The sequence below is a fragment of the Oryctolagus cuniculus genome, chromosome X, assembly GCF_051225735.1.
Source record: "Oryctolagus cuniculus isolate XC-2025 breed Fujian yellow rabbit chromosome X, ASM5122573v1, whole genome shotgun sequence".
NCBI lineage: Eukaryota > Metazoa > Chordata > Mammalia > Lagomorpha > Leporidae > Oryctolagus > Oryctolagus cuniculus.
Genome location: NC_142888.1, coordinates 131,476,370 through 131,502,536, shown reverse-complemented (window position 1 = coordinate 131,502,536; position 26,167 = coordinate 131,476,370). Strand labels below are relative to the sequence as shown.

The window sequence follows — 26,167 nt, the reverse complement described above, 5'->3', positions numbered from 1 at the left end:
GACAAGTGCAGAACTCTATGGCGTGGAGAAAGGGAAGAACTGATAAACAAAATAATTCAAGGAAGATCAATGCCATTTAACATATATTTATTGAAATCTACTTGATGCAAGGCACTGTGCTAGATTTGGTAGGGATCAGACATGAAGGGCCACCCCTGTCTTCTAAGAGCTCACAATCCAGTGGGTGGGGAGGGCTGGGGAAAGGGCGGGGGGAGGAAAAGCCAAGTCCACACACAGCTCTAGTGCAAGGCTGGATTACAGTGAGTGCCACAGAAGAGACGAGGGAAGGAGATGAGGGAGGAGTAAGAAAAGAGATACAACAAATGAAATACAAACGGGCTGGACACAGCTACTGTCTCAGAGATAACGCAGGTGACACTGCAGACCAAGTTTATAAGGAGACCATTGTGATTTCAAAAGTAAACACTCAAACTGCTGCGATGAGAGCTACACAAGGTAAGGAGACTAGAAATAGAGACATTACCAACTCTGTAACCTGAAGGATTGACTGGAAACCGTGAAACACTTCTGAAATAGACAGCAGGGTGGGCTGGGATTCAACTCGCTTTGTTCTGTGGGTTAAACATGGTTCAGTAAAGGAAAAACACCCAGACAGAAATTCCTTGATTAAACTCGCTGAGATTAGGAGGCATAGATTTTCACCCATCTTAGGAAGAAAAGACAGTACCGCGTTTAAACAGGTGCTCACAACAGTCAGGAAGGACTTGGGCCAGGAATGCCAGCTGGGTAGAATGTGAAGGAAGCCAGCAACATGATTCCTCTCAGAAAGCAGCCAAGTGGTCAAAAGGCAGTGACCAACTTGGGCTGGCTCAGGCCAAGGAAGTGTGCAGAGGAGACGTGTGGACTTGTGAGGGCAAGTAGCCCCAAATCCCAGAACATGACAAGGGGGCAACTTCTCAAAACACCATGTGGCGCCCTCTATCCTCAACACCAATGAGAAACTTCTGTTTCCTTGTTTGCATTTCACAGACCTGAAAGGCCTGATCCATCATCTCCAACCAGCTCTGGCAACTGGCCGCTGCCCTTTGACCTGTTGTTTGGTTCGGGCTTAATGAATGTGGCCTAGAAGGGGGGCTGGTGAGTCACATGGTACACAACAGGACAGTAGCCCAGGGCTGTGGGCAGGGCAGGTGCCTTGCCACTTCTAGCACAAAATCAAACACACAGAATGCACTACCACACAAGAAAATATGCCCACAATGATCGGGTGGGATTATTCCAGAAACGCAAGAGTGGGGATGACACAACTAATCAGTTAATCGTAATAAGCAGCAAACATGGGAAACAACTACTTCCTTTTGAAAATGTCATCAAATATTCAAAACTCTGACAAAGGTCTTGGAAGCTTTCCTTTGCAATCCAGTAAGAAAAGGACACATTTCTAACTAGGGCCAGCATTCGATTAACCCAACTGCCCACTATTTCCCTTGCGACAGGAATATGTGTGATTAGAAAGAAAAATGAAATGAGGTAGATACACAAATGCATAGACAAGCACACGCAACAGAAAGCTTGGTCACATTTTGCATCTGACATGGCAGCATGGCTAGAGAATCCAAGGAAATCACCCCCACGTTACTAGAGGGGAAAAATGCAACTCAGTGAAGGAACAGGACACATAGTAGAGTCACAGACTGACTGCATTTGCAGAGAGCACGGATTTCACCGCAAAGACCAGGCAAAGCTGTCCGAAGGGACGTGATCTCTAGTGTTAACTCTGCGAGAGGATTGGTTTGAGAAAAAGTTATGGAATGAAAAACAGGAAACAAGGCAAGGTGGGCCGGAAGGAATGCCAAGGTGCCACGTCCTGGCTGGGAGCAGTGATGACTGCTGCACTCCTGGTTGATGTTAGTCTAGACTTTGGCAGCATCCTTCATCAAAGCCAACAACGGTGAGTGAATGGGCGGGAAATGGTGGAGTACCTCTAGGTCAAGGTGCCAGGCTTGTCCCTGGCAGAAGGCAACCTTCCTTACCCAATGACAGCTGTACCAGACCTCTGGTAACACCTGGGAAAGAGAAAAGTGCTTCGAGAAGAAAGTGGTGATTGCAGACACAGATTCATAACTGCTGCAAGAACTAAGGCCCACAGAGCAAGAGGAATGGCTATGTAACAGGTGCTGTTGGCTTCTCTCCAGCCTGGGGGTCAGGATGGAGTCGTCCCAAAGGGCCACTCTGCTGGCCTGGGGCCATTCCAGAGGACCTTCTGCTCAAGGTCACAGGGGTCACTCCCGGACCTTTCTTCCCAGGATGGGGGCCTGGGAAGCCCTTTTAAGCTCTGCCTGCTGAGCAGAGCTCTGCTCTGCTGCTGGGGCTGTACACTTCCTCTCCAGGCTCTTGAGTGCCCACCCCCTGGGCACAGGTGCCGTGGCCAGCTTCTTTCTGTGGCCTCTGCCGGAAGTGAGAGCCCAGCCACAGGGTGCTAGCTTCTATATCCACTCTGCATAGGCTATCAGAGGAGCCGTGTTGCCCTCCAAACCTCCTGGGCATGGCTGAAGTGGCCAGCTTCTACCAGCACGAGACGCTGGCTGTCAGAGGGGCCTGCAGCCTCACCAAGCTTCTGCTCTGTTGCCCCTCGCAGGGGCAGCTGCACGAAGTGACGTCAGGGTGAAATCTCGCCCTAGCTGCCCCAAACAGAAGCCAGCAGAATCACTCGCTGGGAGGACACGGTCCCTGTGATGCCAGCCAGGTGAGTCTTCCTGTGTCCGAGGAGCTATCTCTTGGGCGGATCTGTTTCTTAGTCACTGGATCCACGCCAGGCACTGCCAAGGTTCCCAGGAGGCTGAAGGATGGCCAGGCTACTGCCAGATGAAGTCTGGACCTCCCATCCATCGAGGGAGGTCAAGCTGTGCTGCTGGGGCTGTGCACGTGAGCAGTCCCAGAGGCTTCTGGCCCGTCCAGGTGGACGTATCGCTCGTGTGCCTCAGTGGCCAGGCTACATAGTCAAGTGCTGCACACAGATGCCCATGGAGTTTGCACCGTGGACGGGAATGAGCCTGCTTCTCCGGCCCATTCCCGTGCAGCCCGCCCTTTGGGTGGGCAGGGGTTTCAGGTTTTTCAGTTGTAATTAAAATTCTACAAGAAAATGTTACCTTATCACTGAAGCAACGAAAGTTACAAGTTAATGGGAAAAAAATGAATGCTTGGATATGTAAAAATCAAAATCTTGCACAACAAAAATGTAATAAAATTGCTTCAAAGAGCAAAAGTAATAAAACTAGAAAAGAGAGCATCAGAAGTGATATAGAAAGAACTGCTATATAAAGTCAATATATCCAAAGATAACTTGATAACTAGTCAAAGGAGATGAACGCACGATTGGCATGCAAGAAAATGGACATAGTGTTGACGTCATCACATGAGAAGAAAAGATGCAAACTAGTAGTCAGGAGGTTAGGGTCTGTCCCCGGTTCTGGTACTGATGAGCCACGGGATGACGGCAGCTAACTCTGGCGATGACTGCACATGACCTTCGCCGAGTGTGTGCCCCACGCCTGCAGGCACGATGGCAGTCCTCATGATACCCTTAGGAGGTAGGCACGGTGATCACCCCCATTTGATGGAGCTGGAGACGGAGGGGCTGGAGAAGTACCATCTGGGCCTTGCATGAGGCGAGGTTCTCTTCCCCCAAGGTCCATGTCACCTTGCACTTGAGTCCTTGAGATGTCCCTCTGATCAGGGGAGTACTCTCTCTACTTCGTTTTGAACAAAATAAGCTGCTTGAGGACAAGACCCGCGAGCCTGGAACAACCGCCGTTGCTGATCACACTGGATAAGTATAGGAGTCTCCGAATTGAATTGGTTCAGACAAGGATGCAAAAGACGTCCATTCAGTAATTTGTACTAGGAGTGTGGCCTCACAATTCCCAGTTTCAGATGCTTAGAAAACAAACCAGAGGCTTTTTTTAGGTCATTTGGAGAAGCACCACCTTAAGTGGCTCTGTGGTACAATTACAGGACAGATGGAATGAGACGAAAGGATCACCCGAAGGTCCTGTGAATTTGTTCAAATGGCTTGGCAGGAGACCTCTCAGGCGAGTTCCCTGCAGTGGTGGTCCCAGTGCTATCACACGAGCTCAGCTGCAGTTGTATGGATCCGTGTGGAAACTTCCCGTTCCCATGTGGGCAAAGACGGTGAGGTCCAAATACACGGGACGAGATAGAAACGGAGCGGGGGCCAAAAGGGAGTCTTTTCTCAATTAATATATTATTCTATATAATATGCGATTTACAATGTGCATGTGCGTAGAGCTAAATTAATAAATTAAGTATTAGAATACATTTGAGCATTGTTATTTACATCCCTACAAATTTAAAAATTCAAGTAGGCCCGAAACCTCGGCGGCATAGCTGGGTTTGTCCCCTATCTACAGCGTGCGTGTGCAGGTGTCTGCTCTCTCAAGTCTCGGTTTGCACACTTTGCTGGTGCTTGCTGTCAGCGAACCTCGCCACTGGAACTCACAATGGGAAAAGCTATTCTCGATGGGCACAATGGGCAACGTGTATACGTAGAAATTGCTGGTGGCAGTAATAGATTGGTTTCACCCTTTTAGACGCCAAAATACAGAAGCGCAATGAACCTTCATCTCCTTTGACCAGGCCCCGGCGCCCCGGGGGCCCCCTGGCTGCCTACTCACGGTGGCTCGGCTGGTGCTTCTGCAGCGCCGAGCGCCTCTTGAACACACGGCCGCACTCGCTGCACTCGCAGCGCCGCGCACCGCTGTGGATGCGCCGGTGGCGGCTGAGGCCGGAGCTCCTGCGGAAGGCCTTGCCGCACTTGTCGCACTCGTAGGGCTTCAGTCCGCTGTGGATGCGCCGGTGCTTGATGAGGTCGGAGGGCCCGCGGAAGGCCTTGCCGCACTCGCCGCATGCGTATGGCCGCTCGCCGCTGTGGATGCGCGCGTGCTCCAGCAGGCTGGAGCTCTGGCGAAAGGCCTTGCCGCACTGGCTGCACGCGTAGGGCTTCTCACCCGTGTGGATGCGCCGGTGCTTGGTGAGCTCGGAGCTGCGGCGGAAGAGCTTGCCGCAGTGCGGGCAGCCGTAGGGCTTGGCGCCGCTGTGGATGCGCTGGTGCTCGGCCAGGCCGCTGACGCCGCGGAAGGACTTGCCGCAGTCGTCGCAGTCGAAGGGCAGGTGGCCCGTGTGCGCCCGCTGGTGCTTGAGGAGCTCCTGGCGGTCCAGGAAATCGCGGCTGCACGCCCGGCAGGCAAACGGCTTGTCGGCGGTGTGGAGTTTCTGATGGCGGAAGAGGTGCGCATCGGCCTTGAAGGAGCGCCCGCACTCCTCGCAGTCGAGTGGCTTCTCGCGGCTGTGCACCCGCAGGTGCTGGCTCAGGCCCGCATTCTTCTTAAACCGTTTCCCGCACTCTTCGCACTCGAACGGCTTGGCCTCCCTCTCCAGCTGCTCCCTCTTGGCCACCGCATCCTCCAGGGCCCAGCTAGGGCCGGGCCGGGGCTCTGCGGCCACGTGGCTCTTCCTGTGCTCATTAAACTCGGACACCCCCCGGAAGACCTGCCCGCAATCGCCACACTCCCAGCCCTTCGCCTCGCTGTGAACTCGCTGATGCTGAACGAGCAGCACTTTGAGCCGAAACGTGTCTCCGCACTCCTTACAGGCAAAATGATGTTCTATGGGCACATCCTGAGGGCTCCCGCCCCTCCCCTCCGAGTCCCCGTTGGCTTTGACCTCAGCGCTGGGGTCACTGGCCCTTGGGGAGCTGGTGGACGCCGTTTCCTGGGGCTGGGGCTGGGCTTCCTCACCCATCGTGCAGTGCCAGGTCTCGAAGCTGCGGCCTGAAATGACGAGCACAAGTGGCTGCAGTGTTAGGGGAAGGCTCCTCCCCCTTTCCACAGGCCACCAGGAGAGCAAGGACCGCAGAGGGGGCTTGATGGCTGCACAAGCGGGAGCCATAGCATGCCCCAGGGGACCTCCCCTTCTGCTGTGGGCCAGTGCCCACGCCTCCACCTCAAAGGTCCAGGCAGGCTCCCAACCCTGACCCATCCCACCCAAGTGCTCACCTGATCCCCTCAACCCAACCCTTAACTCCCACAAGCTAGGCTGGGTGTTCCTGCAATGTCCTCACATGTCTTCAGCTTCCTTTTTCCTTAGTAAAGATTTATTTTTTGAAAAGGTAGATAGAGTGACAGAGAGGGAGGGAGAGACAGAGCAACAGAGATCCTCTGTCTGCCGGTTCATTCCCCAAATGGTCACGATGGCCAGGACTAAGACAGGTGGAAGCCAAGAGCTTGGATTCCCATCTGGGTCTCCCACGTGGGTGCAGGGGCCCAAGGACTTAGGTCATCTTCTACTGCTTTCCCAGGCCATAGCAGAGATCTGCATCAGAAGTGGAGCAGCCAGGAGCTGAATTGGCGCCCATATGGGATGCCAGCATTGCAGGCGGCAGCTTAACTACTCTGCCACAGTGCCAGCCCCTTTAGGTTTATTTTTCACTCACCAGAGTGCGTAGCACGATCTGTGTTGAGAGATGGGTCTGACGCCAACAGCACTTGCCCTTGCGCCAGCTGAGGAACCAAGGCAGGATTCAAAACAGGACCTCCTGTTGGTTGGAAATGGTAAGGGTTATGGGGGCAGCTGGAGATGCATCAGAATGGGGGAGGAACTGCACTGACCGGGACCTCTGAGCAATCATTCACACGCCTCAAATGCCTTTCCTAAGGACGGACTTCTTCTGGGAGCTGCAGGAAGGCAGGCTGTGGGTCCACCTGGGAAAGATCCCAGTGGCGTGCCAGGAGGTGACCCAAGGAAGGAGCCACACTGCCTGTTCCTTGCCAATACCCTCGGTGTCACAACTCCCAAATGTCTCCCCACCGTGATCTCCTCCAAAAATATCCCCGAGAGGTCACGTCCACAGTGAGCCCAAATCAAACAGCCATACAATTTGTGTAGCTCATGTTCTATATTATAGTGGCAGGTTTCCCTTCGTTTCTTTGCTACAAGACCGCAGGGCTCCTTTCCATGCTGTGAAGAGTCGGGGAGGTCCCTGCCATTTTGAGACGCTGGGTGTGGCATCTCTATTTCCCCAGAGCCCAGGGGTTAGGTGAGCTTGTATATGGGTGACCATGTGCCCCCACCCAACCCCTAATGGTTGGCCAGTCTGGGGAAGAGATCCTTACCCACGGAGGCCACGTTCCTGTAATATGCCAGTGTCCTCTGCTCAGGGTCAAGCCTCAACAACTCCCTTTTTGTGAGGTACCACGCCACTTCATCAACTGTCACCAAACCCTGAAAGAAGTCCCAGGGATAATCAGTCTTTGCATCAGGAGCAAAATGAGGCGGCGGTGGCGGGGGGGGGGGGGGTTGCCAGGAAGGCCAAGGACAGAGGTGAGGGCCAGCAGTGAGAGTGTGTTGCTAAGGTGGAGGTCCAATCACAGCTCCAAGAAGTCCTGCAAAGAGAGCCTGACCAAGTGCTGGGAGCCCTGGGCCAGGGCCCTGGGTGCCCACATCGCCTCAAGGGGCCACAGTTCATTCACTTCCCTGGCCAGACACCTAGCTCCCCACTTGTAGGATGGGAGTCCCAAGGCCAGTGGGCACCTGTTCCCTGGCGGCCTCTGGGTGGGCAGGCAGGCTCAGCAGCTGGGGTTCATGGCCTGCTGAGTGTCATGTTGGGGCAGGAGGCACAGGCCGGGGCCAGACTCAGGGAGCAGTGACAGAATCCCAAGCAAGGCAAAGGGAAGCACAGCTCACCTGGGCCTCCGGCATCTCAAGAGGGACTGCCAGGACCTGGTTTCCTGGGGCTCCATCCTGGGGGAGGGCAAGACCTTGGGGAGCAGGTGGCGCTAAGGAAAGCGAAAAAAGCCGTGAGTGACAACAGCTCTGCGTCTGGGGCCCCTGGGATGTGACTGCTCATTTCCTTTTCCCTGATTTTCCTGAGCGAGTGGCAAGCCAGAGTGTGCAAAAGTGGGCTGGCAGGAACTTAATATAGGTGAGTGGCCTGAGGAGCCAAGACAAGGCAAATGGTTGGTAGCCCAGGCCCAACCCGGAGAAGACAGACACTGGCAGAGCCGATGGCCCAGAGAGCAGTACTCAGAGACAGGCTGAGCACAAGCCTTGAACAGCAAGCCTGCAGGGGCTTGGCGAGGCAGCATACCCCAGGTCAGGCCACTGGAAGGAAGAAGAGGCAGCGAAGAGCAAGAGCCAGGGTTTCCTCATCAGCAGTGAGGCCCTCAAATGCCATACCCACTGAAGAATTCAGCAGGCGAATGCCAGACACTTCTCTTACATATCCAACAAGATGAAAAGCTGAACAGAACAGCTGGAAAAACAAGCTCCAAAGAAAAGCTCTCCAATGCCCAGGTACTAAAGAAAAGGTATGAACGAAATGCACAAGTTACCTTTTCCTTCCAAATTGTAAAACGTGTGAAATAATTTCAGATCCTACCGCAGACATCTATGTCTCATGGGCCTCCCACTTCACACAGCTCCTGTTCTGATGGCAACTCAATTCAATTCAAGCCATAATTGAATGAAAAGAAAGCATTTTTGCACTAGCTCAAGGGCTACAAAAACCCAGACACTCCAGAATGCCTTTTATATAAAATTAAAGATGTTATGTTAAAAGGGATGGGCAGAAACAGACTTAATATCCTGTCATAAACAAGTGGAAAACTAGAGAAAATATAAGTGAGACAATAGTTCTCAGACACTGGACAGCAGAAAGCACAAGATAATGATCCTGGAGAGAATACGAATAAATGGGGTGAGCCTTATCATCACCCTGGAGGCAATTTCCAGATAGAGCCCATGGGGGGGGGGACCAAATGGAGCTCAGTGGCTTCATCAAGTTGAGGAGATGCAGACCAGCATTCAGGGTGGTGCTGGAAGTAGCCAAGCAATGTTCCAGGGACGAGTGAGCTAGGCAGCAAAAAGGAGCTTCAGAAAAATCTGCGTATGAGTCTGCTTGAGTGTTTCCCAAGTACTAAGCGCTGCATGTACCAGTGGAAACCCCAGAAGGCTGAGGAAGAATGACCAGGAGGGGTTGGCACTGGGACACACTGGGTTAAGCTGCCATCTGCAATGCTGGCATCTCATTTTGGAGCACCAGTTTTAGTCCCAGTTGTTCTGTTTTCAATTCAGCTCCCTGCTAATGCACCTGGAAAAGCAGTGGAAGATGGCCCAAGTGCTTGGGATCCTAATCCTGCACTCACGTGGAAGACCCAGATGGAGCTACAAGCTCATAGTTACAGCCTGGCACAGCTCCGGCCATTGTAGCCATTTGGAGGGTGACTCAGTGGAGAGAAAATCAACCTCTCTCTCTCTCATCACTTGCTTTTGTCCTCCACCTCTGTCTCTTGTCACTATACTTTTCAAGTACTTAAATAAAAAGATCTTTAGGGACTGGCACTGTGGCACAGCGGGTAAAGCTGCAGCCTACAGTGCTGGCATCCTATATAGGCACTGTTCCGGTTCTAGTCCTGCCTACTCCTCTTCTGATCCAGCTCTCTGCTATGGCCTGGGAAAGCAGTAGAAGATGGCCCAAGTGCTTGGGCCCCTGCACCTGCATGGGAGACCTGGAAGAAGCTCCTGGCTTTGGATCAGCACAGCTTTGGCTGTTGTGGCCATCTGGGGAATAGACCAGTGGATGGAAGACCTCTCTCTCTCTCTGCCTCTCCTCTCTCTGTGTAAACTCTGACTTTCAAGTAAATAAATACATCTTTTTAAAAAAAGATCTTTAAAAAAATAAAATGGGCAGATAGCTGCAAGGTAAACAACTTCCAGAATACACAAAAAGTAGACAGATGTTCAAGGTCCTCTGTGATAACCTGGGACACTCAGAGAGAACCCAGAGAGGCCACACCTTACTCCAGAGAGAAAAACAGCTTTACAAAGCAAACAGTACGTCAGTGACCTGTAGATAATAGGAAGTGGTCTGACATCCACGTAACTCAAACCTGAGAATGTGAGAAGGGGTAGAAGGATAAAAAATGTGGCTAAGAAATAATAGCTGGATAAATTTCCAAAATTGAGCAGAGCTATAAACTCACAGATCCAAGAAGCTAAACCACATCCTAGTAAAACTTAAAAAGATATGTCACAGTCTGGGTGCTGAAAACTAGTGACAAAGAAAAAAAGCCTCAAACTAGCCAAGAAAAAATGCTGCATAGAGAGGAACAAAAATCAGAGCAGCTACTGATTCATTATCAGAAAGCAATAAATGACTTTTACAATATTTATTTATTTGAAAGGAAGCAAGAGTGGGTTAAGTAGAGAGACTGAGAGAGAGAGAGAGAGAGACTGAGAGCACTTCCACCCACTGGTTCACTCCCTAGATGGCCACAGTGGAAGGAAGATGACACCATAGGGGAACCTGGATGTGCACAAAGGCATGGAGAATATATAAATATGCGGGAAAATAGAAAACTCTTGCCCTCCTCGTTTTTAATGTTGTGCTATGTATGAGAAACTTTAAATATAAAAATACAGGTTAAAAGTAAAGGTATGCAAAATAGACTATAACCCACAGGAGGAGTAGAAGTAATTCTAGTACAAGACAAAGGTGGTGATGGTGGGAGAGAATGATGAAGTTTGGCTCGGAGCTCAGAAGCCACTACTGCAGAGGGCCAGAACTCAGAGCGGGTAAAAAAGCCAGTCAGCATGCAGGCAATGCAGGATGCTGCACTGCAGATTACAAAAATGGGAATCCTTTATGCCCTTCATGGAAGATATAGGCAGCCCTAATGACTCTTGACTGAAAGCCCAAAGCGGGCAAGGGAAGGGGAGATGATGGCTAAGTACATATTTGCTTTTTAAGAGAAAAAAGGAGAAAATTGAGCATGCCTTGTGGCTAGAATAAGCACCCTGTGTACAACGTGGGACCACGCTGGGGGATGGTCAAGGTCTAGAAGGTCCTGCTTTCTGTTCCAGTAACACGCATTTTAGTAACCAAGCCGAATTCTGATGCTACCAGCGAAGAACAACAATTTAAACAGATTTTGGAAGACTGGTTAATAAAGATGGTCAGTGTGCAAGAGGACAGGCCGAGGCCAAGGAGATAACAGGGTGTGGCCCTTGAGGTTGGGTCAGAGCACCAGTACTTCCTAGGATGCCCACTCAGCCAGGGCAAGCGGGGGGCGGGGGGCAAGGGGGGAAGGGCTGGTGGGACTCTCTGGGCAGTCACCTAAGGCTGGTGGGCAGAAAGCACAGAGGCAGGACCAAGGTGTTGCCGCTTCCTGCGCTCCTCCCCCCAGAGTCTCTACACTGTAGACAGGTGTGGGCTGAGGGCATCATTTGGTCAAAAAGTCTACCCAAGCCCTTATCCCATCTTTAACAGGTTGTCTGCATGTGCGTCAATTCCACTGTTACTGCCCAAAGAATACATCTGGTGTCTACTTTGACTCTCACGTCCAATGCAAAGTGACCTGCTCATGAATCACTTACACAGTTCACTTCCGGTTGTCGTTGATGTCTGGCTGCCCAGGGGAACAGAGAGAGGCACATTGTGTATTCGCCCTCTGAGAAGGTCACCTGTGACAGGCCTCTTCTCAGCTGTCCTCTGGCCAGTGACCTAAGACCTTCACAACCCCCACCGGCAAGGCCTTGGCCCAATTGTACATTCTGTGCCTCACCTCTTTGTCCCTCCAGCCAGAAACAATGGCTTTCATTCAGTTCTAGACAGGCCAAGGCTGTGGCCCTTGCGACCTGTGTACCTGCCAAGAATACCGTACCTGTGGCTTATCACAGGCAACGCCTTCTAAGAATTTAGGCCTCAAGTCAAACGTCACCTCTTCAAAACATCCTCACTCCCCAAGCCCATCGCACTTTGTTCAACTAAAATCTGCTTTTCTTTTCCTGCTCATCCTAAAACCCCCACAGCTCTGGAGCCCACTGGGCCTGTGATAAATTATAGGGCTCCTGACTCAATGTGCATGGGGAGTACTGTGTTAAATGGAGCAAACTTCCACTTAGCAAGCACTGACTATGCATATTGGGCACTGTGTGTCTCCCTTCACATAATTTAATTATTGCAACCTACGGTTATTACCGCCTCAATTTCACAGAGAGAGAGAGAAAAAAAACCCTATGCATCCAAGAAGTTAAGGAACTTTTTTCAGGTCCAGCTCTCAAGATTTGAGACTTTTAAAACCACAGCAGGAAAGAGAGAACTAATACATTCCCCCATACAGCAGGCCCGAAGCAGGAGACGGGCTCGCAGGGAGCATTCGGGGATTGCCGTGAAGTCCTCCCGTAAGCATGCCACACAAATCCTCCTGTGGCAGCACACACACACGCCTGCTGTCATTCTCTCTCACACACATGAGCACGGTTCTTCCGAGCCACCCATGTTTCACCAAGCAGATCCTCCTGAAGTGTTCTGTTTAACTGAGTGAAGCCTGCAGAAGTGTTTTTGTTTAATTAGCATGATTAATTGTTCAAATCCAGGAGCCACAACCCTCAAATAAATTGTTATTATCCTTTGCCAGGTAGCAACAGGAGTGGTTCTTCCTGTACCAGCTGACCTGGGGCATTTAGCTTGAGAGCACCCACAATAACAGACACACAGAGATAATTTAGAAGGTGCTCATAAAAATGGGAGGAAGAAAGCAATTCCTGCTTTCACAAAGTGAAGCTCAACTGTGTACGACTAACCAAGTATATCAGGTAAAAAGCTTCAGGAGAAGCAAAGGGGTATCATCAAAATGTAATAGAAGTTAATGCCCACTGCAGTTCAAAATAAAATTATCATCAGTGCTGGAGACAACCAGAGCATTTAGAATTGATCACATTGCACAACTGTTCCACTTTAAAGTGGTGAAGCTACACCGGAAAAGAAGCTGGATGCTGGGACAAAATGGACAAATGCAGGTGTCCACTTGCCTTCCCAAAGTGGATGTTGGAGCATCAAGGTCAAAGCAATTCCAGACAGAACATGAGAACAATTGTAGTGCACCCGACGGACGCTGAGGGCAATGCTGCCCTTGAACCTGAGGCACTTTCACTCATGACAGAAAAGCACACTGTAAATCTTGGAAAACGGAAGCTGGGAGAAATACTATGGGACAACAAATCTCGGACCCTTAATGGTAAGCGTGTTACCCTGCTTCTTGCAATGAGACCTGGAGACAACTGTGAAAGACTATAAACTCCCAGAGAACAAAGGCCTTGTCAAAGTCAACTGTGCGTTCCGAACAGCAGGTGACCTAGCTAAGCACCATGTATGTTGCAGCTGTTTGACAAACATCTGCTGCTGGAATACATGGCAAACAGTAATGTCAACATTAACCTACTGCCTGACGATTTGGAAAAGTATGCTTTCTGAAACAGCACAGCTCATGTGAATGAATAAATCTTCCTGCTCCATGCTTTAGATTACAATGTAAGGTTTAGCCAGCTTATTTAAATCAGAAACACTAAGAGACCCAACCTAATCAATTCATTTTACCTGAACAAACAAAATCAAGAGTGGAATTCAACAGCAACAAAAACCAACATGCTGACTGATTAGGTGTTATGTGGTGGCCTTTGAGTGCAGGACCCCTGAGGATGTCTGGCTCTAGTAAAAATGGTTCTGAGTGTAATAGATCAGGCTTCACCTGACCCCACCAAACAAACAGCCAAGCAACTTCCCCTGGTAGGTGCCATTGTTTCCCGGGTGGTGGAGGAAGGGGAAAGGCAGCAAGGCCGCGCAAACACTCATCTAGCTTCCAGAAGCTTCCAAGGGGTGCCAGAAACATCTGGACTCCTACAAGCATCTCAATAAGGTCCTGTAGCAGAATACCCCAGCCTCGAAGCATGAGCTCATCCGGAAGACAACAGGTGGCTTGTGCGCCAGAGCAAATATGGCTATCTTGTCTCCCCTGCTCTGCGGGAGAGAAGTGCCTCTGGATACAGACAGCTCAGCAACACTTGTGTACATGGAATTGCTAAGTGCTTCTGCAACCACAGCAACAATGCCTCTCGCCCTCTTGTACCGCACCCGTGAGGCCTTCTAACAGCACGGCCAGCTTGAAGGCCAACAGACATGGTCTGTAAATACCCAGACTTACCCAAAAGAGACACAGAGGGATGACTCATTGTGCTTCAGAGCAAGTCTGGAGCAATCTGTCCGTCAGGGAAGGTCCCACCTGTTGGATTGAAATAATTCGGGTGAACAGAAGCAAACTCATGCACACCTTCCTGGAGCCCGCGCTCAACTGCAGAAGACTGAAGACACTCCGCTGACATCCCCGACTCCACAGCCAGGCCAGAGCCCACCCACAACTGCGGAGCTGAGCCCCTGGGCCACAGTAGAAACTGGCCTCTACGTCCCCTCACCCTGTCAGGCCCTGGGCAGCAGTGCAGGCCCCCCTCGGGCCAACCCTGTATGGTGCAAGCAGGCTGACACGCGAAGTAACAGAATCCTAAAGGGCCAAAAGACAGGGTGTCTCACCAGGAAAGTCTGTTTCTCTGGGGATATTTGTGTCTGTGTGTGTCTTTTTCTGCGTGCGTGGGTGGGAAGGCATCTGTTTCCTCTCTCACTCTGCCTGGGCACCTGTCTCTCTCTGTTTAGGTTTCCATCTTCTTTCCCTTCTATAAAAAGCCAGAAGGTAGACCAGAAGGGGATTCTGTAGTGTTTGTTGTACTTCACTGAAGAAAGGTTTATGTTCCCATTTCCCCAAGAAGACGCACAGCATCTTACTAAAAATCAAAATAAATTGTTAAGTATAGCTTTGTTTAGGTTACTCTGCCTAGATAGAAACAGCACATAATCGAGATGTGGGGTGAGGATGCTACACACACCCCAAGGAGCCCAGGCAGGTTACAGAAAGGGCTGGACCACTGGCATAGAAATCTCATTTGGAGTTCACTAGCAACTCAAGTGGCAGAGTAACAGGTCTGACTGGGCCAGGGAATCTGCATTCATCAGCTAGCACTCTAGCAGATTCCGATGCAGAGCTACACTTCCTTAACACCAGGCCCGGAGGCTCGCTCATCTCGAGCCCTCCTCAGACACGATTCTTGCTCGCCTGCCCTGAGCCTCCCACAGTGGGAACCCACTCTTCTCTGGTCTGTGCTGATGCTCAGACTTCTGGGAAGAGAACTCGGGGTCCCTCACAGACCCAAGCCTGGAGATCAGGGATCAACAGGGTTCTAATATACACGCACTCACGGTTTTGCAGAAGGCACTGAACTGTGCCAGACAGCGGGCAAGTTGTTTCTAAGTAGAGGCCCAGAGTGGGGCTGGGGGAGGGTTGAGACAGCAATCCCATCTGAAATGCCGGGGCAAAATGCCGGGGCTGAGCTTGGAAAGAAAAGGTTTCACTGACCAAGGAGACAGAGGGGCTGCTGGCCTGGCCCGGCCAAGGCTGGCTGGAGGGTGTCAGTTGGAACAGGGTGGGACCTCCAGGAAGAGAGCCAGCAATTGGAGGGGGGTGTGTGTGTGTTTGAAAGGGACCATGGGCTTTGGGCAGCAGGCGACTGGTGGGTGTGTGTGTGAGTGTGTGTGTGGAAAAAGACATGCAATTAATCACCCAAATATAGACTGGAGAAGCCAGCAAAGAAGTTGGGGGGTATACTCTAACGGGAGAGGTGGCCCCCAGGAGGGTGAGAGCAAAAGCACTGTTCAGAGGGCCTTCAGCTCTTTCCTCCCAGCAAGCATTGCCCCTTCCCTCTACCCCATCCCCCCTGCTCTTGCGCTCTAGGTTCCCATACCCCCTGCCAAGATGAGGCTGGACCCCCATCCAAATGGAAAGGAGGGGCTTCCTCAGCAGGAACCATCCCCAGCCCATCCACCCAGCTCCTTGGACTGCGGAAAAGTCTTAACCACCGCCCCCTCCCCCAGAGCTCCCTTTCCCCGTTGGCCTCCGTGGCTCTTGGGCCGTGCAGGAGGAGGGTGGTTCTCTCTCTGATCGTGACCGGTTCCCATCCCCTAGCATCCCCGAAAGAAAAGCTTAGGCCTCGGAACATCCGCGATTCCCGCCCTTGACCGCCGACCCCCACCCGCGGCAGGAAGGCCTTCTGGGCCTTGGCGTACCCGCCATCCGAACCCGTCCCCTTCTCTGGCCAGCCTCAAGGCCAAGCAGCTCCCTACCGGCCGAGACGCCCCGCACCACCGCACATTCTCGCGCGTCCCCCTGCACATCCTTCCTGCAGCCCCGCACACTCAGGCCCGCACATCCTTCCGCTGGCTGCACGATCACCTCCGCCCAGCACACTCTCGCGTCCCTGGCACATCCTCCCGCAGCCCGCTAGCTCACCCAGGCCTGCGGGCGGCCCACGCGCGATGCTCGGCGGAGCTGCGCTAACGCGGCCCAGCCAGGCCCGGCGTGGCAGGAAGCGCCACGGAGCAGACCGCGCGGGGCCGAACCCAGGAGCCCGGCAGCGCACGTTTCCGGAGCCGCGGGCGCCGCCTGGGGTACAGAAGGAGCGAGGCCCCGCCCCGCCCTCGGCCCCGCCCTGTCCGTCGACCTCGATTGGCCCGGAGAGGGGGCGGGGCGGAGAAGGGGCGGAGTTGGGGGTGTGGTTGGGTGGAGGGGGCCGGAGAGGCGGGTCTGGCGAGACCGTGGAGGGAGCGGCCTTTCCTGGATGGAGGGCTAAAGAGTGGGATGAATGCAGGAAGGAATGAAAGAGGGAATGAGCGAACAAACTGAGCAGCAGACGAAGAAGGAAACGGAACGAAGAAATGGAAAGGCCCCTTCTCCTTGGGTACTTTTAGGGTGGGGTGGGTGCAGGGATCAAGAATGCAGCCCTGGGCAAAAACAGATCTCATCCCTGACCTAAGAGGCCACACGTTTGATGCCTTAGAGCTCTCGTCAGTGTCTGTTATGTGTGGGTTTGTGGTGGAGTGAGCACACAATCAACCACATATCAGCAACAACGATTAAAACTAACTTCTTTTTCCATATTCTTGTAACAGTTTTGTCCATTGCATGACATTTTTCTTATTTTTGTCAAGATTTTACCAAGGAAGGTTAGCGACATTGAAAAATACAAACAACTGTGCTCATGTACCAATGACTAATATTCTACAATTAGCATTATACTCTATGTGCTTGGTTGTCCTTATTTTAGTGATGCATTTCAAAGTGAGTTGCAGATGTCAGTACGCCTCACCCCTTTCAGCATGCATAGCAGTATCTAGAGATCCATACTTGTTCACTGTTTTCAAAAGTACATTTTACAGGGAGTGAAACGCACAAATCTTAAGTTGGTTTATTAATTCGTCAGTTTATCATTTGGGCAGTTTCCAACTTGGATTATTATAAATAAGCTACATGAATACTCTGTACATGCCTTTGTGTGAACATATGCTGTCATTTTTCTTGGGCAAATACCTAAGAGGGATATTGCCACGTCACAGCATAGTTTTATGTGTTATAAGAAACTGCCGGAATGCTTTTCAAGTGGTCATGCGATTTGCATTCCCACCAGAAATATATGTGAGTTTCTTTTCTTTCCCATCCTCATCAATGTTTGGGGTTGTCATACTTTATTTTTAGCCATTCAAGTGGGTGTGAAGTGATATCTCATGTGATGTCAGTTATCATGTCCCTGATGACTAATTGCATTCAGTGTTTTTATGTGAGGAATTGGTCATTTCTGCTTCTGCATTTGTTCAAATAGATTAGCCAATTTTACGCACTTGTTTACCTTTTTATTATTTGCCTGTGGGTGTACTTTATGTTACATAAAAACACCCCTGATCTATTGCGATATCTTTGACATAAACTGCACATATTTAAACTGTATAATTTCATAAGACTTGACATAAATGTACACAACTCTGAAACCATCACCACAATCAAGGCAATAAACATATCCACTAGGCTCAAAGTTTCCTCATGCAATTTCTCTTCTCCTCCAATCTCAGGCACTCACTGATCCGCTTTCTGTCACTATACCTTAGTTTGAATGTTTCAGATTTTAATATACGTACTACTAATATTAGTTTTGCTTTGAGTTTGGTTTCTTTCACTCAAGAAACTTACTTAGAGATATCTTATTCTCTTGGTGCTGCTGTAACAAACTACCAGATTAGAGTGCAATGATTTGGATGCGCGCCCTCCAAAATTCCAATGCTGCCAAATGGGACCAGGTTAAGAGGTAGAGCTTTGAAGAGACGATGAAGCGATGAAAGCTCCTGCCTGGTAAAAGCGTTTAAGGACGTTATAAAAGAGCCTTCCCAAAGCATTTGACCAGCTTGCCCCGGCACCTCCCTCATTGTGAGGACACATGCTCCCCCTCTGTAGAGGACACAGGAAGAAGGCTCTTATCAGACACCAAATGCCAGCCCCTTGATCTTGGACTTCCCAACCTTTAGAAGTCAGAGGAAGTTAATTTTCCAATCTTGGGTTGTTGCAACAGCACACGCTAAAGCACTGGGTGATTTACAAAGTACAGAACAGAAATTTATTGCTCACATAACCAGGACACCAGGAAGTCCAATTTCAAGGTGCCAGCAGATGCCGGGTGTGGTGAGGGTGGCTCTCCACTTCCAAAACGGTGCCTCCTTCCTTGTGCTCAAGCGGCAGAAGAGACAAAGGGCAAAAAAGGGCCAGGAAGCCCTCCGAGGCTTCTTTTACTAGGTCGTTAATCTCTTATGAATCGATCACTTCCCAAAGCCCTGCCTCTTCATATTGTCACCTTCAGGTTTAAGTTCCCACATAGGAGTTCTGGCGAGGTGCACACATGGAAACCGCGGCAGAGATCCATCCACAGTGATGTGCCTATCAAGTTCATTCCTTTTTACCACTGGATAACACCCCACTGATGCATGTGCTAAAATGCATTTCTCCACTCGTCCACTGATGGGCATTTGGGCTATTCCCAGTCTGAGGCTGCAACAATAAGTCTTCTATGCAAATTCATGTCCAAGTCTTTACATACGTGTATCCTGGGTAAATATGGGGGAGTGGTATGACGGGATAATATAGTAGAGGAGAGGAGAGGAGGGGAGGAGGAGAGGGGAGGGGAGAGGAGAGGAGGGGAGGGGAGAGGAGAGGAGAGGAGGGGAGAGGGGAGGAGGGGAGGGGAGAGGAGAGGAGGGGAGGGGAGTGGGGAGGAGGGGAGGAGAGAGGAGAGGAGGGGAGGGGAGGGGAGAGTAGGAGAGAGGGGAGAGGAGAGGGGAGGGGAGAGGAGAGGGGAGGGGAGAGGAGAGGGGAGGGGAGGGGAGAGGAGGGGAGGGGGGGAGAGGAAAGGAGAGGAGAGGGGAGAGGAGAGGAGAGAGGAGAGGAGGGGAGGGGAGAGGAGAGTAGGAGAGAGGGGAGGAGAGGAGAGGAGAGGAGGGGAGGGGAGAGGAGAGGAGAGGAGGGGAGGGGAGAGGAGAGGAGGGGAGGGGAGGGGAGAGTAGGAGAGAGGGGAGGAGAGGAGAGGAGGGGAGGGGAGAGGAGAGGAGGGGAGGGGAGGGGAGAGTAGGAGAGAGGGGAGGAGAGGAGAGGAGAGGAGAGGAGAGGAGGGGGGAGGGGAGGGGAGGGGAGAGGAGAGGAGAGGGATACCTTCCATCTTCTGATTCACTCCTCACATGCCTGTGACAGCCAGGCTGAAACCAGCAGCTAGGAACTCCATCCAGGTCTCCCACGTGAGTGGCAGAGTTCTGAAGGCTTCACCTGCTGTCTCTCAGGGTAGGGTAACAGGAGGCTGGACAGCAGTGGGGTGGGGTTCCATCATAGTCACTCTGATACAGGCAGGCGCCCAAGCAGTGGCTTAACCTGCTGGGCCACAACAAACCCCGTGCTACAGTTTTGTGAAATTTTACTTTCTAATTGTTACTGCCAGTATAAAAAATACAGTTAGGGTACTTTGAAAAGCTTGCCGGAAACTGGAGCTCAAAGACAAGGTTTTTGGTACAAAGAAATTGAAATCCATGCTCATGTGGGATCTTCAGAAAGCTCACGGAAAATGCTTATCTTGAATGGAAAAAATGTGCATGGCTTTCACATTTTTTTGCACCCAAATAAGCTTATCTCTCAATTCCGGTCCGCCACAAACTTTCTGAAGTCCTCTTGTAGGATCCTGTAGTAGAGAAACCCTCCCAAGGCAGTTCCAGTAGCTTCCCTGTGGATGCCATCGCTGGATTTTCTATGGGGAGAATCATGTCTCTGTGAAGGACGTGAAGAACTGCTTCTTCTTCCCCAGTGGGGATGGTTTGCATTTCTGCTCCTGGCTTAATCTTCCTGCTGTCACCTCCAGCACAAGGTTGATCAGGCGGTGTTACAGGGCATAGTCCTGACTTGTTCCTGCTTGCAGGGGGGAAGCACTCAGCTGCCCCCTTTGTGTGTGATGTTAACTGAGGGTTTCTCACAGATGTCTTTTTTATTTTTTATTTATTTGAAAGACAGAATTCCGCAGAGAGGTAGAGACAGAGAGAGAGGCCTTCCATCCACTGGTTCACTCCCCAGATGCGCCGATCCAAAGCCAGGAGCCAGGAGCTTCTTCCGGGTCTCCCACGCAGGTGCAGGGGCCCAAGGACTTGGGCCATCTTCTACCGCGTTCCCAGGCCACAGCAGAGAGTTGGAATGGAACAGGGGCAGCCAGGACTAGAACCGGTGCCCCTATGGGATGCTGGTGCTTCAGGCCAGGGCTTTAACCCATTGTACCACAGCGCCGGGCCCTCACAGATGTCTTTTAGCAGGGTAAGGAAGAACCTTCTCCTCCTAGTGTGCATGAAGAGTACGGGTGTTGGTTTTGCTGTTGGGTGTGTTGTTGTATGGTTTTGCCATCAGTGGAATGCTGGCCCCCTGGTGTGACTTGAGAGTATTCTTCCTGCCCACTTTCCTGGGAGAGTTTTGGACACCACCGGCTGTATTTATTCCCTGAGTGATTTGAGAACTCTGCGGGAAGCATCTCTGCCTTCAGTGTTCTCTGTGGAAAGTTTTTTAAACTGCAGTGTTTCTTTTCCTCTCCCTGCTCTGTCTACTTCTCCCCTTCCTGCTTCTCTTCCTTCCTCTCCCACAGTCAGTGTCTCTGTGGGGACCTCTGCTGTCAGCAGCCCTGTGGAGAGGCCCACATGGGGAGGAACAGAGCCTCCTAGGAGACATCAGGCGGCTCTGTGCCACATCAGGTTAAGCGTCTGCCTGTGGCACTGGCATCCCTTCTGGGCGCCAGTTCGAGTCCCAGCTGCTCCACTTCCGATCCAGCTCCCTGCTAAAAGCCTGCGGAAGCAGTGAAAGATGGCCCAAGTGCTCAGGTCCCTGCCACCTGGAAGAAGCTCCTGGCTCCTGATCAGCACAACTGTGGCCTTGCCACCATTTGGGGAGTGAACCAGCCCATGGAAGGGCTCTCTCTCTGTTTCTCTCTGTCTCTCTCTGTCTCTCTGTCTCTGTCTCTCTCTCCCTTTCTCTTTCTGTAACTCCACCCTCGGCCTCTCAAGTAAATAAGTAAACGTTAGAAAACAGGCAACAGCCAAGTCAGTGAGCTCAGAGGATCCCTCAGCTCCAGTTGTGTCTGTAGACGGCAGCCCCAGGTGACACTGTGACGGTCACATTGTGAGCTGCCAGAAGCCGTGGGAGTCCCTGTAACTGCGTTCGACAGCTCCTCGATGTCCTCTGCTCTCAGAACTCTGCCTGCAGCGTCTGCCTGTCGCTTCTCCTTGCACTTGGCCTTCTCAGGGGTTCACGGAGCTTCTTGAGTCTGTAAATCCCATCAGCCTGGACGATTCAATCACTCTTTCTCCAATAGACTTTCTTCTTCCCCACTCTTCCTCCACGCACGTGGGATTGCTTCTGCACGTTTGGGAGACCTTGTAGGATTTCTTTCTTTGTTTAAAAGGCAGAGTTACAGAAACCAGGAAAGAAACAGAGAGAGGTCTTCTATCAGCTGGTTCACTCCCCAGATGGGCCCAACGGCTGGCCTGGGCCAGGCTGAAGCCAGGTGACAGGAACTCCTTTCACGTCTCCCCCGTGGGTGGCCGTGGGCCAATATCTGGGCTTCTTCCGCTGCCTTCCAAGGCACATTGGCGGGGATCTGGGGCAGAAACCGAGCAGCCAAGTCTCAACCCGGCACTCCGATACGAGATGCTAGCGTCACAGGTGCTGGTTAAGTCGAACGCAGCACAAGGCCAGGCCCGTGACATCATGTTATGTTTTTCCCCAGCATACTGAGGTTCTACTGTTTTCATTTAAAGCAATCCTTTGTTCTCCCAGTCTTCAGAATGGATGATTTCTACTAATGTATACTCAGTTCGGACCCTTTTCTTCTGCCGTCTACATTCTGAGGTTCAGACCGTGCACTGAACATTTCTTCATATGTTGTGTTTTTCAGGCCTAGAATTTATAGCTGGTTACTTTCACTAGAATTTCTCTTCTGAAACTTCCTGTGTGAAAAGCTACATGATGGGCCGGCACCGCGGCTCATTAGGCCAATCCTCCGCCTGCGGCACTGGCACCCGGGGTTCTAGTCCCGATTCGGGCGCCCGAATCTGTCCCGGTTGCTCCTCTTCCAGTCCAGCTCTCTGCTGTGGCCCAGGAAGGCAGTGGAGGATGGCCCAAGTGCTTGGGCCCCTGCACACACGTGGGAGACCCGGAGGAAGCAGCTGGCTTCTGGCTTCGGATCGGCGCAGCGCGCCAGCTGTAGTGGCCATTTAGGGGGTGAACCTACGGAAGGAAGACCTTTCTCTCTGTCTCTCTCTCTCACTGTCTAACTCTGCCTGTCAAAAAAAGAAAGAAAAAGAAAAGCTACATGATGAGCATGATTTATGTTCCTAACAGGTTGTATGTTCAATCTTGTATTTACATATGTATTTATTTTAATGTGATAATCATCCAGAATGTGAGAGAGGGAGAGAGAGGGAGTGAGAGGGAGCGAGAGCGAGCAAGAGAGAGAGAGAGAGAAAGCAAACCAAGGGTGGGCTCCTATAACGACTCCCTAAATGCCCGTAGCAGGGAGAGCTGGGGGAGGCTGAGCCGGCACCTGGCAACTCAATCCTGGTGTCCCAGATGAGTGGCAGGGACCTGCTACCTGAGCTGCCTCCTAGGTTGTGAATAGTAGGAAAGTGACATGGAGAAAATAGCCAGCAACACAACTTTGATTCCACATGAAATTCTGGATTGGATTTATTTTAGATTTATTTTATTTATTGGAAAGACAGAGTTACAGAGAGAGGTAAGTTCGGAGAGACAGAGGTGTTCCATCTGCTGGTTTGCTTGCTAAATGACTGTAACAGCCAGGGCTGAGCCGATCCGAAGCCAGGAGCCGGGTGCTTCTTCTGGGCCTCCCACCCGGGTGCAGGGACCCAAGGACCTGGGCCGTCTTCCTCTGCTCTCCCAGACCATAGCAGAGAGCTGGATTGAAAGTGGAGCAGCCTGACCTCAAACCGGCGCACATATGGGATGCTGGCACTGCAGGCCAGGCTTTATCCAGCTGTGCCACAGCATGGGCCCCGGGTTGGACTGTTTTGAAAGCACCCCTTTTGCTCTTCGTAATCCCCAGGAAGACGTCAACTCAACTCTGGTGTTTTAGACCAAGGCATCTCCTCCTTGTGTTTTTATTTTTAATTGTAAAATTTTATCTACGCGGTGGTGTTTGTATTTCTTAAATGGTTACAGTATTATCATTTGCAACCTGTGATGAACAATGAAGGGGAATTAGTTTTTCATCTCATCAGCTATCTGCTGTATGTCTTGGGAGCCATCAAGCATTTCTCCTGATTTTGAGCATATAATAAATTGCTGTAGATCACAGTTACCTCATGGTGTTCTAGAACACTGGAAGCCCTTCTTCCCCTCTGCACACTTTAAATGCCACCCCCTAGCACCTAGCATCAGCTCTCAGGTTGCAAAATAATTTCTTTATGACTAGGCAAACTGCAGGGGACCCATGTCAATTTTTCTTTTCTCCCTGGAGAAGACAGCAGGCCAGCTGCAGCCTAGCAGATTCCCTGTGTCCCATGTGAGAGGTGGCACAAAAGAAAACCAGCCTTTTCCCTTCCGATTCATGGAGGTGGTCTGTAGAGGGAAGACCCCCACGGTTTCAGGAACAGAGCAGGCGGCTACAGAGACGGAGCAGGACTCCCTGCCCTAGGAGACAACACAGAAAGACTTGCTAAATCCCAACTTCAGAACGTTGTTTCTGATGTGAATGGAAAAACATCTAAAGGCCAAAGAACATGTTCTTCCTGTGATAAGAAACCTTGTAAGCTTCAGCAGATCCTCCTGGCCTCCCAGGGGCTGGCCCGTCCCGACCCAGGGGCCAGCTGGCTGAGGCATGCTGCACCAACTATCTTTTGCTAATTCTTAACTATTTACTGAATGCATGGAGTCTTCTGTGCTACAACCTAGTGACGGCAATTAGTTCTCTAGCTTTTAAATCCAGTAAAGAATTGCTAACTGAGGCCGCTGTCGGATGATGAGTATGTGCCGGGCACTGGGTAGCAACACATGGTCTCGTCTAAACCTGGCAGCAGCCCCAGAGCAGGTACTAGTACTTTCTGCTATGCTACGGTGTGGAATTGATATAAGCAGAGTTTACATAGTCTTTTCAAGGCCACACAACCTGCATTAGAACTCAGATCGGCCTGAGTCCAGGGCCTGTGTCCTTTTAGCTTGGGGCATGGTTCTTGGCTCTCACAAGACCTTCCCAGGGCTTGCTCATGGATGAAAGCACAGAAAAGCTCTGTCGCCTTCTGGTCTTCTTAGGCTGTCTTTGATACCGTCTGGGTGAACTCAGTCACTCCCCTAGCTTTACAAAATCTCCTCAAAGCTAAATACCATCTGGTTGAGATTTCCCAGCCCAGTGCCTCATGCCCTGCAAATCCCACTGTCCACTGGCCCATGGGACATGCCCCTGACGATCTTGAGGCTCCTCTATGCCCACAGGAAGGGTCATCTTCCCCGTGAAGATCCTCCCGGCTCTTCCAGGAGGACTTGCCCACTTGCCTTCTCTCTACACTGTGTACTCCACCTTCCACCATCCAAGTGAGTTACATTCTCCAGTTCCTTTTCATACCCACTCCTGCTTACCACTTTGGCAGGACTTTGAGAACAGGGACTGTTTCTCATTTGTCTCGAAATCCCCAGGACTTAGAATGATTTCTGACATGGTAAGCACACTGTGGAAGCTAGTTGAGTGGGTGATCAGGTGAATGAATAACTCAATGTGCGGATTCTATGCACTAAGTGAACTGACACTTTGGACCTTGTTTCTGTCACCATTCACACATAGTCAAGTGTGTAGTATAAAAATCTAAACGTCACATGTAAAAGGTAAAAGCATAAAACGTGAAAATGCTCCAAGGGAATAATACTGAATTTTAAAGCCGGGAAACATTGGTGCAGAAAAAAGGAACTAGTGAAAGGCACCAACTCTGAGGTCTGGAAGTGGAAAACACAGTATCTAAAGGGAAGAGACATCACGGGATGGTTTAAGTAGCAGGGAGCAGATGACAAGCTGGTTATGACCAGGTTAACAGAACTCATGTACTCGGGGAAACCCAATGGGACAACAATACAAAGGAATGGGACGTCGGTGCTGAACTAGACAGTGTGAAAAGGCTTAATGCATGTATTTCAAAGGCTAGGATAGGATCGGGAAAACGGAGAAGAAAAACTGTCTGCAGATATAAGGGCTGAAAACGCTCAATTTTTGGGAGGACTTAATTAGCACACAGGATGGGAATGCTCCGCCCAAGGCCACATAAGGCCCATCAAACCATTTGTATTCCAACTGCCAAGGCTACCACGGGCAAGACTCGACATTCGCTAACACTACAGCAGGCTGATTTTTTTTACAGACCTATTTATTTATTTGAAAGTCAGTGTTACACAGAGAGAAGAGAGGCAGTGAGAGAGAGAGAGAGAGAGAGAGAGAGAGGTCTTCCATCTGATGGTTCACTCCCCAGATGGGGGCAACGGCCGAAGCTGCACCGATCTGAAGCCAGGAGCCAGGAGCTTCTTCTGGGTCTCGCACGTGAATGCAGGGGCCCAAGGACTTGGGGCATCTTCTGCTGCTTTCCTAGGCCGTAGCAGAGAGCTGGATTGGGAGAGGAGCAGCCGGGACGAGAACCGGCGCCCATATGGGATGCCGGCACTGCAGGCAGGGCGTTCAGCTGCTGAGCCACAGCGCTGGCCCCCAGCAGGCTGATTTTTAAGCTGATAGTTCTGAATTGCCTGCGAAGGACGTTATGATACCCAAAGGGCCCTTGGCAGAGAAAGTTCCCCACTGCTGACTGATTTGATGAATCTCAGGGAATTGCAAGGAGGATAAATACAACAGAAACCAGCAC

General features: G+C 51.1%; 1 protein-coding gene across 5 annotated transcripts; it reads right to left on the bottom strand.

Annotated features, from left to right (window-relative positions):
• Window positions 1-70: 70 nt before the first annotated feature.
• On the bottom strand, window positions 71-16,345 carry ZNF275 (zinc finger protein 275). 5 transcript variants are annotated; one of them, XM_051837467.3, is made up of 6 exons: window positions 16,209-16,345; window positions 14,019-14,096; window positions 7,723-7,814; window positions 7,152-7,260; window positions 6,473-6,574; window positions 71-5,810 (listed from the first exon to the last, which is right to left on the bottom strand). In XM_051837467.3, the coding sequence occupies exons 2-6, from the start codon at window positions 14,044-14,046 to the stop codon at window positions 4,648-4,650; spliced, it is 1,494 nt and encodes a 497-aa protein (XP_051693427.1). In that variant the 5' UTR covers window positions 14,047-14,096; window positions 16,209-16,345; the 3' UTR covers window positions 71-4,647. The 5 variants fall into 5 exon arrangements, with proteins under 5 accessions (XP_051693427.1, XP_089180499.1, XP_051693429.1 ...); XM_089324373.1 differs by lacking the exon at window positions 16,209-16,345 and adding an exon at window positions 16,043-16,180 and having other exon boundaries at window positions 4,500-5,810; XM_051837469.3 differs by lacking the exons at window positions 7,152-7,260; window positions 7,723-7,814 and having other exon boundaries at window positions 4,500-5,810.
• Between the last annotated feature and the right edge of the window lie 9,822 nt (window positions 16,346-26,167).

What these genes read in the sequence shown, in the direction of transcription:
- ZNF275 (XM_051837467.3), bottom strand. Translation starts at nt 14,046, where the DNA reads ATGAGTCATCCCTCTGTGTCTCTTTTGG. An exon ending in TTGAGATGCCGGAGGCCCAG is followed by an intron (nt 7,261 to 7,722) that starts GTGAGCTGTGCT and finishes GACTTCTTTCAG; the next exon opens with GGTTTGGTGACAGTTGATGA. An exon ending in AGATCGTGCTACGCACTCTG is followed by an intron (nt 5,811 to 6,472) that starts GTGAGTGAAAAA and finishes TCGTCATTTCAG; the next exon opens with GCCGCAGCTTCGAGACCTGG.